Genomic DNA, 19250 nt, shown 5'->3' with positions numbered 1-19250 from the left:
ATGGGTCTGGATACTGGGAATCTTAAGTCTTTGTCCTTATTCAGAACAATTTGGATGCTCCTGGTGTTTTGGGGTTTCATGTGTGCACAGATGAGGAAGATGGAGTGTTTTCATATATAACAACCTCGTTCTGTCTCCCCTAGGATGCAGTATATTTTCCCCAAAATCAGGTGTTGCGTTAAAGGTTTCCTGTATAAATATCCTTAAGTTAACTGCTGGGTATTACTAGGTGTTGTGCATATAATATAAATCATTTTATTTTACATTTTAGAAAAGTTTGGAAACGCGAATAGGAAGACTTGCAAGACATAGGTGACAGAATTAAATGTTTTCTTTCAGTAAAAGTGCATATAAACGGTTGTTTTGTGGTTTCTAAGCTGCAAGACATGATTATAAAGCTTACTTTTATATAGTGTGGGCTTATGGAGGGAATATCGTTGTTTTTGTGTTGTAGCCAGACCACTTCGTCTGTATGGAAGGTGTGCCTTTCATTCATATATGTAGCTAATTTCTAAGGACTGTAGTTTCAACAGAGAAGTAATACAAGCTTAGGCAATTTATGAGTTGAAGATGTAAGTTTACAATATGTAAACTCTTTAAAATATAACATATATTATGAAAATCTACTGCTTAATGTTTCAGTGAATATGAGTTAAAAATTTTATCGATCTATTTACCTTATCTTTGACACTGCCATAGGAGAGTAATTATAATCCTGGAGTTTGTCTTCCTTCTAGATTTCATAATTGGATCAGACAAGCTTTTTGGGAATCAATTTTAAAATACTAATTCAGAAAATGATAAAAAATTTTAATGTAGGAGGTTTTACTTTAATTTAAAGAATTTGTAATTTAAAGAAACAAGGTACCACATTTAAAAGTGGAATGTTTTTCATAAAAAAATTGGTTGTACTTGAAAATACAATTTTCTCACATTTCTTCTGTAATCAGGCATTCAAAAACTAAATCCAGTAGAAATTCCTTATATTCTTGCTATTTGAAAAAGATACAAATACTTTAAAAGTTTTTATAGTGGTTACCAGTGGTGTCAGATGAATTTATTGCTTGTAGATTAAGATTTGGTTGAAGGAAGATGTGTTTGATCAGAAGTGGAAATGATTTTTTTGGGGGGGGGTTAGTTGTGGTGCTTGAACTCAGGTCCTGGGCACTGAGGGCCTAGGCACTGTTACTGATCTTTTTTACTCAAGACTAGCATTCTACCATTTGAGCCACAGCTCTACTTAGAGTGTTTTTGGTAGTTTATTGGATATAAGAGTCTCCTGGACTTTGCTGCCTAGACTGCCTGAGATCTTAGCCTCCTGAGTAGCTAAGATTACACTGGTGCCCCACTGGAAAGAATTTTTTAAGCTATCGAACTGTAGAAATGATATTTCTTTTTAATACTTGAAGTACTTGTAATATTTTTTAAATGCTTTTTGCTCTGGTGCTAGGGATGGAACCTACCCCCTCCCACATGCTAGGGAAATGGTGTATCACTGAGCCATACCCACTGTTTAATAGTAATTTTTAATAGTTTTTTCAGATTAATCTTTACAGCAGCCTTCTAATATTCTAGAGTATTTTAGGAAATTTCAGCTTCAGATTATGGCTCACTACATTATTTAGTAGTTTTCCTAAATAGTTGCATAATCATGACATTATTACTATGTAAATACACATCAATAAGAATATTGAGACAAATGTGTAGCTTTATAACTAATGTGGTATACAACTGAAATTTGGCTTAGTTTATTAAATCATAGTTATTTATAGCTTCAGTATAAGATAATGTTATTTAGGTTCCTATGTATTTGTCATGTAATGGATTGCTTCTGGCTTAAGATGAATCCAGTGATTTTTTCACTCATTTCACATTCTTAAAATATTGTTAGCAGTATTTTGCTATATCTGAGCTTCTTTCCTTGAGAATTATCCTCTTGCACATACATCTGGCTCTTTCTAACATGCAATTATGAACACATTTAAAAGATGATTTAACCAAAAGAAATAAGCTGGAGAAAAACTAGTACTAAATCCAATAACGATAATTTAAAATGAAATAAAACTGAAGAAGTAATCGCAGAAATATATTTGGACTTTTAAAGCCAGACATGAAGCATACTGATATAAATTTCAATATTCTATTAAGTGACTTTAGTGCTCATAAAAGATGTCATAGCTGTGGAGACTGATGGTCTCCATTTACAGAATAGGTAGAGACAGTAGTCAAATTTTCTATCACTGTGTTTCAGAGCAGTTTGTGCAGACTTATTTTTCTTTGGCATGATGGAAGAAAGCTCTCGGTTGAGAGTGGTAATCTGTGGTGTCTAAAGGCATTTCGTATTTTCTTCTGGTGATTCATTTCTCTATTCTTTTCTGATTCTTGCAGTGTTTCTTGCAGAGCTTTTTAGTTTATCTTACAAAATTTGCAATCATAGATCTATCTTATAAAATTGAAAGCTAAGTGGGTCGATTAGTTATCTCTTTGGACTGAATATTATAACAACTGTGTTTTATGTGGGAATTTTTTTACCTGTTCTTATTCATGATCATGTCAGAGATGATTTTATTTATAGTCTAAATTTGATTAAGAGTAACCAAAAAGTATCCTTTTAAAAAAAGGAGTTGTTCAATTTATTTATTTATTTATTTTGCAGGTTGTGGGGCTTGAACTCTGGGCCTGGGTGCTGTCCCTCAGCTCTTCAGCTCAAGGTTAGCACTCCACCTCTTGAGCCACAGTGCCACTTCTGGTTTTCTAGTGGTTTATTGGAGATAAGAGTCTCAGGGACTTTCCTGCCTGGGCTGGCTTTGAACCGTGATCCTCAGATCTCAGCCTTCTGAGTAGCTATGATTACAAGTGTGAGCTACCAATGCCCAGCCAATTTATCTTCTTTAAAAGTATTTTTTTTTCTTGTCAGCAATGGCACTAATTGAACAAAGGTGGTTTTGTTTTTTTAAAGAGGTGTCTGGGAAGGAAACTATCTAGAACTCAAAGTAATTATTGGTGACAGTACTATATGGCTAGGATCTGGCCATCAGTTCTATCAGCACAGTCCTAGATTTGTCATCTAAGTCATGGTTAGGTCATGAGGAATAAAGTCACAGTAATCAAACTCAGAAATTGACTAAGATAGAATAGCAAGGAGAGGCCTGTCCCTTTTCACATATGAATTTTTTTGTGTTTGTGCTATCTATAACAACTGTCTTGGAATCAAGATAGTGAGGAACTATAGTTGGTAATCAGAGCTGCTTGGGGAGCATGAACTTAAGAGTACAGGGAATTTCAAAGCCTTGAGGGCTATTTCATTCACACTGAAAAAAAATAATTCTTCAATGTCTTTCATCGCTCTTATGAAACATCACTGCTTAGTATATAGGTAGGTCAGTGCCTATACCATTATATGTTCCAGTTTTTATTGAGAATCATATGACCTCTGTGTTTTATTATCACAAAGGTTGCTTAAAGTAATTTATCCATTTAGAAGGTTTTAACTTTAGCTGAGCTCTTGCAAGGTATGGATCGGATATGGATGTGGCAGTGCCCACCCCCTGCAATTTCTCTGTTTTAGTAGCTATTTGCGCTGACCTCTGTTCTGTTAACAGTACTTAGTAGGTTGGCTTACTTAATAGATTGGCTTACTTACTAGTCTGAGTTTCTCACTGGGCCCAAAGGGCTTAAGCCCAGTAGCTAGTAGAGATTAGTCTCCCAGTCTTTTTTTTTTTTTTTTTTTTTAAATCACAGCTGCTTTGACATATAATTAAAATTATAAAATTTTAACACCCTTTCCCCCTTCCTCCATTTTAATGGTTGTTGAGGATGGAACTCTAGTCCTTACACATGGTCTCTACCACTGAATTACATCTCCAGGCCTCAATTCATCCTTTTAAAACATGTAGCTCTGATTTTTAGGATAGTTATTTACAGTGTGGTGTGCCATCACCACTGTCTAACTTAACATTTTTATGACTTGAAAAGGGAACTTTAAAACCAGACCCAGGTGACTGACACTTGTAATCCTAGCTACTCAGCAGACTGAGATCTGAGAATTGCAATTTGAAGCCAAGCCAACACAGGCAGAAAGCCTCTGAGACTTTTATGTCCAATTAACTACAAAAAACTGGAAGTAGAACTGTGGCTCAAGTGATAGAGTACCAGCCTTGAGGGAAAAAGCTAAGGGACAGGGCTCTGGCCCTGAGTTCAAGCCCCTGGAACTTTATACTCATTTGCAGTCACTTCCCTCTCCTTCCTTCATTCTTACCTCAATGTGTCTATGGATTGACCTGTTCTAAACATTTCTTATAAATGGACTCATAGAGTGTGTGGTCCTTTGTAACTGACATCTTTCATTTTGCATAAAAATTCAAGGTTTGTCCTTGTAATGTGTCTATACTGTACTTCATCCCTTTTTATAGCTGAGCAATATTGTGTTATACATGGATGATACCATATTTTATCTGTTCACTAAGTAGTGAACATTTGAATTGTTACTTTTTGTCTATTGTGAATAATGCTGCTGCCAACATTTTGCATAGAAATTTTGCTTGGATGCATACTGCATACAAGTTTTCACAGTCCTTAAAGCTGTATGTTTTGTAAATGACCAACTTCCATTTTATGTGGAATTCTACTTACTCTGTTTTTAGGTTCAATTTCTGTCTATTCTGGAAGTACCTTATTGTAGTCTTTCCCACATCTGAATAAATGACTTTTGACTTTTTAATCTAGGATCTAAAATGTCCACTGAGGCTCAAAGAGTTGATGACAGTCCAAGCACTAGTGGAGGAAGTTCTGATGGAGATCAACGTGAAAGTGTTCAGCAAGAACCAGAAAGAGAGCAAGTGCAGCCCAAGAAAAAGGAGGGAAAAATATCCAGCAAAACAGCTGCTAAATTGTCAACTAGTGCTAAAAGGTATTTTAGTTACCATGTCGATTTATCACTTTAATGATTTTTTTTTCTTGCATTTAGTCATTTTTTCTGGAATGTGGGTCATGAAGTTTGAGCAGTTTGCCTTTAAAAGATTGTCTTCTTTTTACATGGTTTTAATTGTGGAAAACTTTTTTAAGTTAGCCAAGTGGCATGTCAGATAACAGAATAGTATCTATTGTGTGTTTATGTGGTTTTATATCTTGTTAGGGAGCATATACAGGAAATGTGTGAAAGTATGATGGTTTGACTCATGCTTATTTAGCCATAAGTTTTTTTTGTTTGTTGTTGTTTAGTAACACAAAATAAATATAAGAATCTTGCTGAGTGCCATTGGCTCATAACTGTAATGCTAGCTACTCAGGCTGATTTCTGGAGATTGCGGTTCAAAGCCATCTCAGGCAGGAAAGTCTGTGAGACTCTTATCTCCAATTAATTACTAGAAAATCGGTAGTGGTGTTGTGGCTGTAAGAGCGATAGAGACCTAGCCTTGAGCAGAAAAACTCCAGGATAGTGCCCAGGCCCTGAGTTCAAGCCCCACAACTGACACAAAAGGAAAAAAAGAAAAAGAATCTGTTGAAGTAATTATTGATAGGTTTCTAGTCCAGTAAAGTAATAAATTTAGAAGTACTGCAGTTAAAAATCAAATGCTTTGGGGCTGGGAAGGTGGCTCAGTGGTAGAGCACTTGCCTTGCATGCTTGAGGCCCTGGGTTTGATTCCTCAGCACCACATAAGAAAAAAGCCGGAAGTGGTGCTGTGGCTCAAGTGGTAGAGCACTAGCCTTGAGCTGAAGAGCTGAGGGACAGCGCCCAGGCCCAGAGTTCAGGCCCCACGACCGGACCCCCCCCCCAAAAAAAAAAAATCAAATGCTTTTTGGTTTCAATAAGCAGAGAATCAGTCGATACAGGTTTTCTCTTTCCCTAGGGAATAGACAAATCTACAAAGTAGGTATTTAAATGATTTTTCTGTTACCTCTTCACCCTCTTATGATGATTGGGTTGGCATGCCATTTGGGCTTAGAGGGATCTGTGTTGATATGCTTACATTATAGAATATCTGTTGGAAAATCACTTGAAAAGAAATTAAATTTAGTGGTCTTTCCTATGATTTTTATGCTTTTTTTTCCAAATAGGCATTGTGAATAAAAGTAATATGTAGGTGTTAATTTAACTTTCATTCCACCACATGGAACTATTAGCCATAATGGAATGTCTAAATGTCCAATGCTAGTGCTAGCTTTATTTACTGTTGGATGATGTAGATTAGAGGGAACTCATTTTTACAAAGATGGGAGCCCTTGTTTCCCTCTATTATAAATAATCTTCAGGGTTGAGAAAAGAACCTCAGGCTGAGAAAAGAACCTCAGGGTGAGAAATGTTGGAGTTACGGTGTGGTCAGCAATAGCAGTACATTCCAGGGAACTAACTATTCACTCCCCTTTGTAGGGTGTGTTACCTGTGCCTGACCTCTCTGTTGCAGGAATTATGTGAAAGTTCTGAATATTCAACCTACGGTAGAAAAAGGTTCTTTTTGTAATGGTTTTACATTGCATACCCAGAGAGACTCAACTGGGTGAATTTTCTCTTCTCTAACCACAAAATGACTTGCTGCTGGGAAATGAGGGTAAGGGCAGGATAGATAAAAAAGGTGGGAAATGGAGTAAGTATAACATGTAGGTGGAGGAAAGGTGATTGGAGTGGAGGGGTAAGAGATGTTCAAATACAGATTGTGTACAGCTGCATGTAACATCAGTCTTGAGCTGCTGATAGAGTTTTTACAAGTCTCTGAGTTTTTCACAGAAAGGGAAGAGTGCCGGCCCAGGCTCTGGGGAGTAGATTCCTTCTGGGCCTGTGCTCTATTCTCCTAAGACAGCTACCATTACTCTATTCTCTAATTGGGAGCACCGCTACAAAATATCTCAATCATATTTTTGAATGATTTATCAAAACCAAATTTTGCTGTGAGGAAGAGTGTGTTGCTTAATGTGTGAATGTAGACTTTTCAAGTACATTGCTCAACTTACATTTCATTTTATTTTATTATATATAGAAAGTACAAGCCAGTGCTGGTGGCTCACACCTGTAATCCTAGCTACTCAGAAGGCTGAGAACTGAGGATCTTTTTGCTTATGTGGTGCTGAGGAATCAAACCCAGGGCCTCATGCATGCAAGGCAAGCCCTCTACCACTGACCTTCCCAGCTCCAAGACCCACATCTTTTAAATTCACTATTATAGCAGGGCCACCGCTGGCTCATGCCTGTAATCCTAGCTACTCAGTAGGCTGAGATATGAGGATCCCATTTCGAAGCCAGCCAGGGCAGAAAGTCTGTGAGACTCTCATCTCTAATTATGCAACAAAAAGAGCTGGAAGTGGAGCTATGGCTCAGGTGGTGGAGTGCTAGCCTTGAGCACAGAGGGACTCCAGGACAGAGCCTAGGCCCTGAATTCAAGCCCCACGATTGACAAAAAAAAAAAAGAAAAAATTCACCATTGTATCTACGATGCCTAGCATAATAGGTTTACAATATTTATACCGGTTGCCTTAAAATTTTGCATTAATTGTAGAGATTAGAGTTTTCTTGAGAATTAAGATTTCAGTTTGGATGTAGAGTTAGGTAATTTTAAAATAAAATTTTAATTTAAAATTTAAAAAATTAAAAATCCTTATCAGATGAAGATTATTTTTCCAAATACTGTTTGAGATAACCAGTAGCAGTAAAGAACTTGAATTCAGGAGACAGGTTCTGAATTTGAATCTAAATTCCAACACATTATTATTATTGTTTTTTTTTTCTTTTTATTTTTTTATTGTGAAAATACTGTACAGAGGAGTTACAATTACATGGGCAAGATAATGAGTACATTTCTTTTTTTTTCTTTTTCTTTTTTGTGAACATACTGTACAGAGGGGTTACAATTACATGAGCAAGATAATGAGTACATCTCTTATCAAGCATTGCAGCCTCCTCCTTTGTTTACCCTTCACATCCCTTCCCAGCCTCCCCCCCCCCCTCCCCCCCACCGCACCAAAGTTGTAAAGTTCGTTTTTGACATGACAATTTGTACTTCTCATTGTTGCATCAGGTCCACTTGTATCCTTAAACAACTTGTTTTTCCCCATCTCCTCCACAAATTATACCGACATCGAATATAGTGAAAGTAAGGGTTATACTGTAGGGGAGGGACATACAAAGCTACAAAGAAATAATCTTTTTTTTTTTTTTTTTGGGTCCGGTTGTGGGGCCTGAACTCTGGGCCTGGGCGCCTTTCCTCAGCTTTTCAGCTCAAGGTTAGCACTCTACCACTTGAGCCACAGTACCACTTCCGGCTTTTTTCTTTTTGCTTATGTGGTGCTGAAGAATCGAACCCAAGGCCTCATGCATGCAAGGCAAGCACTCTACCACTGAGCTACCTTCCCAGCCCCAAAGAAATAATCTTATAAATGAGTTAGAAACAAATGCATGAAAAAAAAACCATTTAAATACATATCTAAGGGTTCATTTTCCTAACATCACATTATCTGACCTTTCCTGCTTGACTCATACATAAACTAGGTATTGCAAATAAGGGAAACCATGGGACCTATGTTTCTTTGGGCTTGGCTTACTATTGTTTTATTTTATTATTTTATTTTATTTTTTGGTTAGTTGTGGGGCCTGAACTCGGCCTGGGCGCTGTCCCTCAGCTCTTCAGCTCAAGGCTAGTGCTCTACCACTTGAGCCACAGCGCCACTTCTGGCCTTTTCTGTTGATGTGGTACTGAGGAATCTAACCCAGGTCTTCATGTAAGCTAGGCAAGCACTCTTAACACTGAGCCACCTTCCCAGCCCCACTTATTATTTTCTCTAACCCTGAATGAGTAACATCTATCTCTAAGCCTCGCTTTCCTCTCTTGGCTTTTGGCTTTTGGCTTTTTGAGAGGGGAGTCTTACTGTATGGAAGTAGGCTAGTGTGGAACCCTTGTGTAGCTCAGGCTGGTTTTAAACTTATGACCCTCCTGCCTCTCTCAGAGTGTTGGCATTACAGTTGTGTACTACCACTTGGTTTCTGATTCAGTGGCTTCTTTTGTAAAATAAAGATTAAATAATGGTACCCTCTTTAGAAGTCTGTCATGAGGTCTAACTCTGTTAAAATATTTGTTTGGTACCTAGTAAGCCCATAAATGGATGCCATGAATAATAGTCTTTGTGCCAGTTAAAATCTACAAAGATATTTTTAAGTCCATTTAACCAAATTTGGCAAAATGAAGTACATGTTAATCTCAAAAGACTTAATGCTATTGTTAAACTAGAAATACTTAGCTGCTGTAATTAAATATACTTTATAATAACTCAGGGAAAGTGCTTTGCACATAGGGGCGCTCAATTGCTAAGTGAAATATGCTGTAATCATAGAAGTAATAATTGCTATAATTAATGTGCTGTAATAGAATCAATAATTTGTTGTAGAACCAAGTTTTCTTAAATTCTCATTTTGAGGTAACACTGAATACTGATACACATATTTAAGTGAGTATTTAAACAATGATATAAATTAGTTTTTGTCTTTTAGAGTTAGAGGAATGATTGCATCTTTGCTATATTTTTACCCTTCTTTGGCAAAAATTTCTTTTTTAAAAAACTGGTATGCTGCTAGGCACTGCTAGCTACTTAGGAGGCTGAGATTTGAGGATCGTAGTTCGAAGCCAGCCTGGGTAGAAAAGTCCATGAGACTCTTAATTCCAATAAAGCACTCAGAAAAAGCTGCAAGTGGTGCTATTGCTCAAGTGGTAGAGTGCGAGCCTTGAGCACAAAGAGGCCCAAGGCCCAGGAATAGCACTCAGTCCCTGAGTTCAAGCCCTAGGACTGGCAAAAACAAAAACAAAAACAAAAAACAACAACCAAAAGTGGTATGCTTTTGTCACAGTCTGTTCTCTCTCTTATTTTTAGTTGCTCATGGGGCCTGAACTCAGCTCAGGGCCTGGGTGCAGTCCCTGAACTTTTTCTGCTCAAAGTTAGCACTCTACCACTTTGAGCCACAGCAGCACTTTTAGTTTTCTGGTGATTAATTGGAGATAAGAATCTGATGGACTTTCTTTCCCTGGATGGCTTTGAACCATGATCTTTAGATCTCAGCCTCCTGAGTAGGATTATAGGCATTTGCTACCAATGTTCAGCTTTAGTCTGTTCTGATAGGTCTATATTACTCTTGTCAGATTTGCAAGTATGTAGTTGGACTATGTCTTTCATGACAAATTCAGATGATTTTGACTAAATTGACTAGTCAGTTCAGTAAAACATCTGTTTCGAGGTTTTCATTGAATTGACTCTGCTGCTGCTTTTTACATCATTGGCAAGTTTGTAAACGTGATATTTAAGTCATATTTAACTCAAATTAATGTCATTGAGAATAGATATTGTGATGTTACCATGCATTCAGTATGATGTTACTCTGGAAATAGTATTCAGTTTCAGACTCAAATTCGTGTTAGGTTGAAAAACGGATTGGATTCTAGCATGTTCCAGTGTCAACTATTAATGAATGGGATCATCTGAGTTTGTTTTCTACATGACAATCTTTTATAATTACTGTATTTTCCTGATTTTAAATGCACATTTCTTAAACTGTTAAAAACCATTTTGCAGTCAGGATGCACCTTATTTTGCTATATATAATTGTTTAATTGATGACTTTCTTAAAAATCTCTTAAAATGACTGGTATAGTATCATAATCATTTAGAAACCCATTCCATGCTTAATGCAATGGCAGTGTGTTTTCTAGAGATTGGTTTGACATTAAATCTTTTTTTAAAAAGTTAATACGTTCTTGAGAACAAGCTGATTTTGAAGTTGACTTCAGTTGGTTAGAATTGGGGTGCCAGAATGACTGAAGAATGTAGCCCACAGGGAAATACAAAGTCACCGAGGTTCAGCTAGGGTTTTTTTTTTTTCTCTTTCCAAAATAGTAACTGCTTAGAAATCACTTTTCTGAATCTTTACATCCACATGTTCATGTTTTTGTTTGTTTGTTTTTTTGGGTCTGAATGAATTAGGGAGTATTTTTTGTTTTTGTTTTTTGTCAGTTGTGGGGTTTGAACTGTGGGCCTGGGCACTGTCTCTTAGCTCTTCAGCTCAAGGCAAGCACTCTACCACTTGAGCCACAGCACTACTTCTGGTTTTCAGGTGGTTAATTGAGATAAGAGTCTCAGAGGCTTTCCTGCCCTGCCTGTCTTTGAACCCTGATCCTCAGATCTCAGCTTCCTGAGTAACTGGGATTACAGGCGTGGGCCTGGCTGAATTAGGGATTTTTCTTTAGCCCAGACTTTATGTATGTGCAATTTATATATAGTTTTATTTTTCTGATACATTACTTCAGTATATTGATTTTAAAATGAATGTGTCTTTGTTCTATACAATTTTAGTATCATATTTATCACTAAGGTATCAAATTATTGTTAAGCTTCCTGCCTTTTTTTTTCCTTAAAGCAAATGATAGACTCACACAGTATTCTTATTTTGTTCTCCTCATTCATCCTACAAGTTAAATAGGTAAAATCACACAAATTACAATTAAATTTGTAATTTGTTCTTGACTCATCTCTGTAAGTAAGTGCTTTTGCTAAATTCTGTGGTACAGTAACCTGAGTTGTACCGTAGTTGCCTACTGGTAATTGGAAATATAGGTAATTGTCTATAATTGTCTAGTTGATTTCCTTCCTTCCTTCCTTCCTTCCTGCCTGCCTTCCTGCCTGCCTTCCTGCCTTCCTTCCTTCCTTCCTTCCTTCCTCAAGGTGAGCACTCTACCACTTAAGCTACAGCACCACTTCCTGTTTTCTGGCAGTTTATTGGAGATAAGAGTCTCATGGACTTCCTGCCCAGGCTGGCTTTGAACTGTGATCTTCAGATCTCAGCCTCCTGAGTAGCTAGAATCACAGTCATAAGCCACCAGTGCCCGGCTCCTTGATTTATTTCTAAAAAAAATTTGTCTTAAATGTTCTGGTAAGAGAGCTCTTTTTCTATGATTCAGAGGATAATTTCTTCAGTTTTTCACCTTGGCTGTGCAAGAATAATTATAGTTTTATTTTCCTTATCTTTTAAATGAGCTTTGATAAAAAAGTAGTAGAGAATTCTGGGAGATGTTTAATTCACTTTCATTCATCTTAAGCTCAGCATGTGAAAGGTACATGGTAAGTGTGAATTATTGGTGCTTCATTTTTTCATCACTATGGGACAGTGCCTGAAATAGCTGTCTTCCTTACCCCTCTTACTGTATATCATGATCCCAACTTCTGAGATAAAATTGAATTGTTGTCATTGAAAACAGCAGGATATCTCGCAACCTTTTATTTTTTATTTTTATTTTATTTATTTTATTTTATTTTATATTTTATTTTATTTTATTTGAGAACATACTGTACAGAGGAGTTACAATTACATGGGCAGGATAATGTGTACATTTCTTACCAAGCATTGCAGCCTCCTCCTTTGTTTACCCTTCACATCCCTTCCCAGCCTCCCCCCTCCCCCCCAATCCCAATCCTTCTCCTTCCCCCCCTTCCCCCCCCCCCCCCCCCCGCACTGACATTGTAAAGCTCGTTTTGGACTTGACAACTTGTACTTCTCATTGTTGCAACAGGTCCACCTGTATCCTTAAACAACTGGTTTTTCCCCATCTCCTCCACAAGTTATACTGACACCAAATATAGTGAAAGCAGGGGTTATACTGTGGGGGAGGGACATACAAAGCAACAAAGAGATAATCTTATAAATGCCTTAGAAACACAAGCATGAAAGAAAAAAAACATTAAAATACACATCTAAGGGTTCATTTTCCTGACATCACATTATCTGACCTTTTTCGCTTGACTCATACATATACTAGATATTACAAATAAGGGAAACCATGGGACCTATGTTTCTTTGGGCCTGGCTTACTTCACTTCATATAACTTTTTCCAAGTTTTTCCATTTCCTAACAAATGGGGCAATGTCATTCTTTCTGATGGAGGCATAGAATTCCATTGTGTATATATACCACATTTTCTTGATCCATTCATCTACTGAGGGGCATCTGGGTTGGTTCTATATCTTAGCTATAGTAAATAATGCTGCAATAAACATAGTTGTGCTGGTAGCTTTAGTGTGGTCTTGTTTGTAAACATTTGGATAAATGCCCAAAAGTGGGATTGCTGGGTCATAGGGGAGCTCTATGTGAAGTCTTTTGAGGAACCTGCATACTGCTTTCCAAAGTGGTTGAACAAGTTTACATTCCCACCAACAATGAAGTAAGGTTCCTTTCTGTCCACATCCCCTCCAGCATCTGTTGTTGTTAGAGTTCTTGATTTTTGCCGTTCTAACTGGAGTGAGGTGATATCTCAATGTTGTTTTGATTTCTTGCAACCTTTTAAATAGCAATTCTTAGAATAATCTTTTCTGCCAATAGAAATACAATTATTCTTAGATAACTGACTCAAAATATATTGTCTCATTGCTCAGAACTGACTCAAAATATATTGTCTCATTGCTCAGAGTTGCTGAATTTATTAATTGTTTTTTCTATTGCATAATATGAATTTGGAATTGTGGTCATCTGGTGAAGTTCAAGTTCTTTTGTAGAATTTTACAGCAAGATGTTATTAGCTGTTTTTTTAAACCAAAAGGAGCATGATAAGCACAAAATAAGATGAATAATTTGAAAATCTCAACAAATTTCTTTCATGTTAAGTGATTTTCAACCTGTGGCCACCTGGTGGTGGCTCATGCCTGTAGTGTAGGGGGAGATCTGGAGTATCACTATTCTAGACTAGCCCAGTCAAAAGTTTGTAAAACCTCATTTCAACTAATAGCTGGACCCCATGGTGCAAGCTTCTCAGATATGCAAATGTAAATAGTATGATTGAGGTCTAGGATCACCCAGGATAAAAGTGAGACCCTATATAAAGAGTAACTAGAGTGTAAAAATAAAGAAACAGATAAATAAAGCAGCAGCTTTGAACTAGTAGCTCACACCTGTAATCTAACTACTTGAGAGAAGATTACAAGAATCATGGTTCATAAATTGAGGCCAGACCAAGCAAAAGTTTATGAGACCTCATTACAACTGAAAAAGCTGGACATGATGGTTTGTGCTTGTTATCTCAGCTAAAACAGGAAGTATAAATAGTAGGATTGTAGTTCAAGCTGGCGTGGGCAAAAGTGGAGACCCTATCTCAAAAATTTCCAGAGCAGCAGAAAGGGTTAAAAGGATGGCTCAGTAGCCAAATTTCCTGCTGTACCTGCTAGCAAGTAAGAGGTCCCGAGTTGAGATCCCAATTACATTTTGCCTGCCCATTAAATGCCAGAGTAAGAAGGACTGGAGATATGGCTCCAGGAGCAGAGCTCTTGTCTTGTAACTATGAAGCCCTGAGTTCAAACCCCAATTTCCCTTCCCTAAGTTTTTCAGTTGGGTATAGAGGTACAGAACTATAATCATTGCACTTAAGGGAGTCAGAGGTAGGAAGATAGGGTTAGTTTGAGGCCAGGCTGGGTTATAAGAGGAGATTCTTATCATCTTCAGAAAAAATGATTTCCTTTTATAGTTAAAAGCATGCTCTTTTGAATACTTGTTCCTATTGTTCCTGCGGTTTAAAATAAGTATAGAAGTTATTCATGACAGAAGTTATAACAAACAGTGAAGGATTTTTTTAATGGAAAGTAACAGTTTTTTTGTCCACCCTTCTTCCTCCAATGGTCCTAACTCTATTCTTACTTAGAAAACTTTTAGCTTTTAGCTTAGTCTTTCTCTTGGTTTTTCTGCTTAGCTGAATAATACCTTATTTCCTATTTGTTGAATTGTTAAATAATACCCTTTAAGTCCCTGCTGTGATATATTTAGTTTACTTATTTTTCCTTTTTCCCTCCTGTTACTGATATTTACATTAAAAATTGTTCTTTATACTGTAAAATGTTTAAGCTTTTATTTCTGTAATTCTTTAAAATTTAACACTATTTCTTGATTCTCGATTTTGTAAAATGGAGATATTAATCCTTCAGTTTATCTTTTCACCACTATTTTTCCATCTGTGTTTAGCCTTTTTTTTTTTTTTTGCCAGTTATGGGGCTTGAACCTTGGTTCTAGGTGCTGTCCCTGGGCTCCCTTTGTTCAAGGCTAGCACTCTACCACTTGAGCCACAGCTCTACTACCAGCTTTCATTATGATTAATTTACAGCCTAGAGTCTCACAGACTTTCCTACCTGGGCTGGCTTTGAATTGTGATCCTCAGATCTCAGCCTCTTGAGTGTAAGGGTTGCTGAAAGGAAACTCACATGCAGTTCAAGGAGAAGAGGGTTTATTAGGGGAGAGAGAGAGACCCTGAGAGAGACTGAGATAGGCCAAACTGCTGGTCACAGAAGATGGAAGTGGGCAAAGCCAGAGAGAGCTTCTGGTGGGTTGAGAGTATACAGGGAAAGGGGAGCAAGGGGGCATGGGGAGGTGGTATGGCCACAGCAGATGTGCAAATGACCTCAGAGGATGAGGAAGTGACCTCAGAGCCTGGAGGAACCCCCCACTGCCTCCAGGCTTTACAGTAACCTGGGATACTGGTGCTAGGAGGGAACTTCTAGGGAGAGAACCAAGGGAGTGGGCCATTTCTCCTGGGCAGACCTAACTGAGTAGCAAGGAGTACAGGTATGAACCACTGGTGCCTGGCTTATTTTTAACTTTGTTTATAATTAATCTTACATTTCAGAGTTCAGAATTTGTAACATTTATTTGTATAGTACAGCTTTAACTCATCTTCTGTGCTTTGACTATTAATAAAATTCTAATGAATTGTATAATTGTAAATACTAAATACCAGACCAAACAGCATATTAGAATTATATTTTCTGCAAGTCCAGTGTTGGGATTCTTGGGCTATGGAATGAGTCATAGCATTTAGGCAGAATAGATCCAGATCTCATTCCTTTATATATATAATTTGATTAAAAATATATTAATGTTTCTTTCACACTTAATATGTAACTTTTGCAGTAGCTTTTTTTTTTTAGTTCTTTTGTTCCTCCTCCCACCCCAAATCTTTATTATGTCACTAGGGGTTAATCCCAGGGACTTGGACATGATAGGCAAGCACTCTACAACTGAGTTACTCCATCCCTGAATTTTTTTTTTATATTCTTATACATTCTGTGGTTCCCTATTGTGAGTTTCAACTTGTTAAGTTTCTGCTATTCCACTTCTCTTTGTTGCTTACTCACCCCATTGAGCGTTTCTAATTTGGGACCATATTTACTCAGGTGTTTATAAACACATTGTAGAATCTGTATTAAAAGGAAATTGTCATGTGTTAAAGATAAATGAAATCATGAAACTTGTCTTAGTTAATCTCATCATTTTGTAGGATAGAAAACTGAGTCATATAGAGCAGGTGAGAGAAATACTTTTGCCTATCAACTCGATAAATAGCATAGCAGAATTTAAGTGGAAGTTTTTTGCCTTTTAATTAGTTTTGCTGTTTCATAGTGCCTCTCAACCTTGAACCATATGAATTAGAGAAGTGAAAGTTGTGTTAATGTCATTCAGTTCCTTTAGGAAGTTGGTAATAATTCTTTTGGAGGAGTTTCCTTTATTTTTGTAATTCTAGTTGTTGTCTTACAGAATGAAATCGAATGTGTTAATGTTTTTGCTCACATTCTTTTTTTTATAGTCAGCTATCATGTACTGTAGTAATATTTATCATACAGCAGGCATCTGGCTGTTAATAAAAAAAGCCAAGGCAAGCCTGGTGCTGGTGGCTCATGCCTGTAATCATAGCTACTCAGAAGGCTGAGATCTGAGGACTGCGATTGGAAGCCAGCCCAAGCAGAAAAGCCCACAAGACTCATTATGTCCAATAAACTACTCAGAGAAAGACAGTAGAGTGCTAGCCTTGAACACAAAGAGGCCCAGGCACAACCAGCCTCTGAGTTCAAGCCCCAGGACTGGCCCCCCCCCCCAAAAAAAAAGCAAGGCAAAGGAGAGTAAATTCTTTTCAACAATATACATATATATATATACATATGCATGTATATATATGTGTGTATATATGTATATATACATATGTATATATATGCATATATGTATATGTATATTGTTGTTGTTTGTTCTGGGCCTGGGTGCTGTCACCTAGGCTTTTCAGCTCAAGGCTAGCTCTTCCACTTGAGCCACAGCACTACTTCTGGTTTTCTGGTGGTTAGTTAGAGATAAGAGTCTCACGGACTTTCCTGGCTGGGCTGACTTTGAACTGAGATCCTCAGATCTCAGCCTCCTGAGTAGCTAGGATTACAGGCATGAGCCAATGGTGCCCAGCTCAACAATATTTTTGTGTTTGATTTAGCAAAACCCAAATTTCATGACATGAGTGGTTAAGAGATGTTTAAAAGTGTACTCATAGAAAACAGCTTACCACTGTTAGTCTTTGTGTAGGTACATAGGATGTTAGATGTTGTTAAAAATCAAAGTAAAAAAGATAATACATAAGGGTCTTGGGAGTATAACTCTGTGGTTATGTTCACGTTTAGCACATGAGAGGCTCTAAGTTCAGTCCATAGCACCGTCCCCTAGAAAAGTGACGTAAGAACAAAAGCAGGTTTTAATTTCTTGTAGGAAACTCATGGAATATTAAGGTAGTTCAAGCAGATGGAATGGTGCCAAACCTCAAAGTCTCAACATGCTTTAGAAAGAATACTATGTATTTTGGTAGCAGTTTCCAATGTGGGAATGAGATCTAGATATTTCTTCATCAGTTGATTGGGCCAGTCAGGAATGTTTGGATGTAAGGAAGAGTGACCCATAGTTACTGTGAAAGGTGGTTCCAGTTTAAACTAGCATTCCTGCATTGAGAAAAGATAGCATAAAATATTTGAAATGGAAAACTGAGTTTATTTACAGTTTTAAGGATAGAGCCATTATTAGTCTGCCTTTGTATAGCAGTGCTACAGTTCATTGAAAGGATAAAACAAAAGCTAGGAATATCCACACACAGAGTTTTGCTGTGGGTCCCAGTTACCAGAGTTCACATTTCAAGCCAATTTCCTAAAAAAAAAAAAATCCTACCTTGAAGTTTTTGTTTTTGTTTTTGTTTTTTCCATCATAGAGCTCTGGGCCTGGGTGCTGTCCCTGACTTCCAGTTTTCTGGTGGTTAATTGGAAATAAGATTCTCATAGACTTTCCTGCATGGGTTGGCTTTGAACTGTGATCCTCAGATCTCAGCCTCCTGAGTAGCTAGGATTACAGACGAGAGCCACCATTATAAAACCTTGAAGGGTTTTATAAACAAGGCCTTTATAGTTTAATAAGTTAGTGTGTTGCCGCAGGCTTTATGTATTGGTGGTACAGATGTCACCATCCTTGGTAGTACATCTTCAAAATTGTAGATAATGCTTTATTCAGTACTGATACTTCAAATTTAAAACATACACAAAAGGGAAGTATTACTGTTGAAGTACCACATTTTAGTGAAATAGATTAAAGAAATTTTGACATAAATTTTCTTTTCATTTTAAAGAATTCAGAAAGAACTTGCAGAAATTACGTTGGACCCTCCTCCCAACTGTAGGTAAGTAATTACTGATTTTTATGACTTGTGTCTTTTGCAGAAGGTATAGCTATTGGTCTCATGTTGTAGTTTTAATAGTAATAACATGGTGTTTTGGATTTAAATAATTGTTATAGTGTAGTTGTTGTCTGTGCAGAGTGAAATATTCAGCAAGTATGTTTGAAGTGGTACAGTCAACTTGCCAATAGCAGTGCAATGTAATAGCAGTATGCTAATGAAATTACAGTGTAGCAACACATTCTGTTATCTTTTAGTGGAAAAGGTGTTAATACCTTAAATTGTTTCTTTAATGATAGAATAATATTGTGGCTAAAACATGCTATTTAATAATTATTATTTATTGTTGTCTTCTTGGAAGTTAGTTTATAAAAGTATAAGAACATTCAGCAATGTTTATTCATGATTAAAATATTTCTTGGATGTGACTAAGAATAAGTGATTTAAACCAGTGATGTTAAATAGAAAACACTGCCAGGTGGTGGTGGTGCACCCCTGTAATCCTAGCTACTCAGGAGGCTGAGATCTGAGAATCCCCATTCAAAGCCAGCTCAGGTAGAAAAGTCCCCAAGAGACTCTGATCTCCAGTTACCACTTATAAAACAGAAGTGGGACTGTGGCTCAAAGTGATAGAGTGCTAGTCTTGACTAGAAAGAGCTCAGAGACAGTGTCCAGGTCCTGACAGAAATAAAAATAAAAACAATATTCTTTACCAGGAATGGGGTGTCTTTTTTTGTGAAGGGATATTGGATATTATAACACTATTTGAAGGCCAT

The 19250-nt window shown here is 37.1% G+C and overlaps 1 protein-coding gene across 1 annotated transcript in view; it reads left to right on the top strand.

Moving 5' to 3' along the window:
- LOC138824644 (uncharacterized) overlaps positions 1-19250 on the top strand; it is a 73399-nt gene that overhangs the window by 1541 nt on the left and 52608 nt on the right. The window contains exons 2-3 of the mRNA XM_070018613.1: positions 4726-4909; positions 18427-18477. Of these exons, the coding sequence (XP_069874714.1) occupies positions 4734-4909; positions 18427-18477 (227 nt within the window). The 5' untranslated portion in view covers positions 4726-4733. The remainder of the gene's footprint in view (positions 1-4725; positions 4910-18426; positions 18478-19250) is intronic.

This window comes from Dipodomys merriami, unplaced genomic scaffold (assembly GCF_024711535.1).
Source record: "Dipodomys merriami isolate MVZ:Mamm:240054 unplaced genomic scaffold, mDipMer1.0.p SCAF_13, whole genome shotgun sequence".
Taxonomy (NCBI): Eukaryota; Metazoa; Chordata; class Mammalia; order Rodentia; family Heteromyidae; genus Dipodomys; species Dipodomys merriami.
This window is presented reverse-complemented; position numbering and strand designations above follow the sequence as displayed.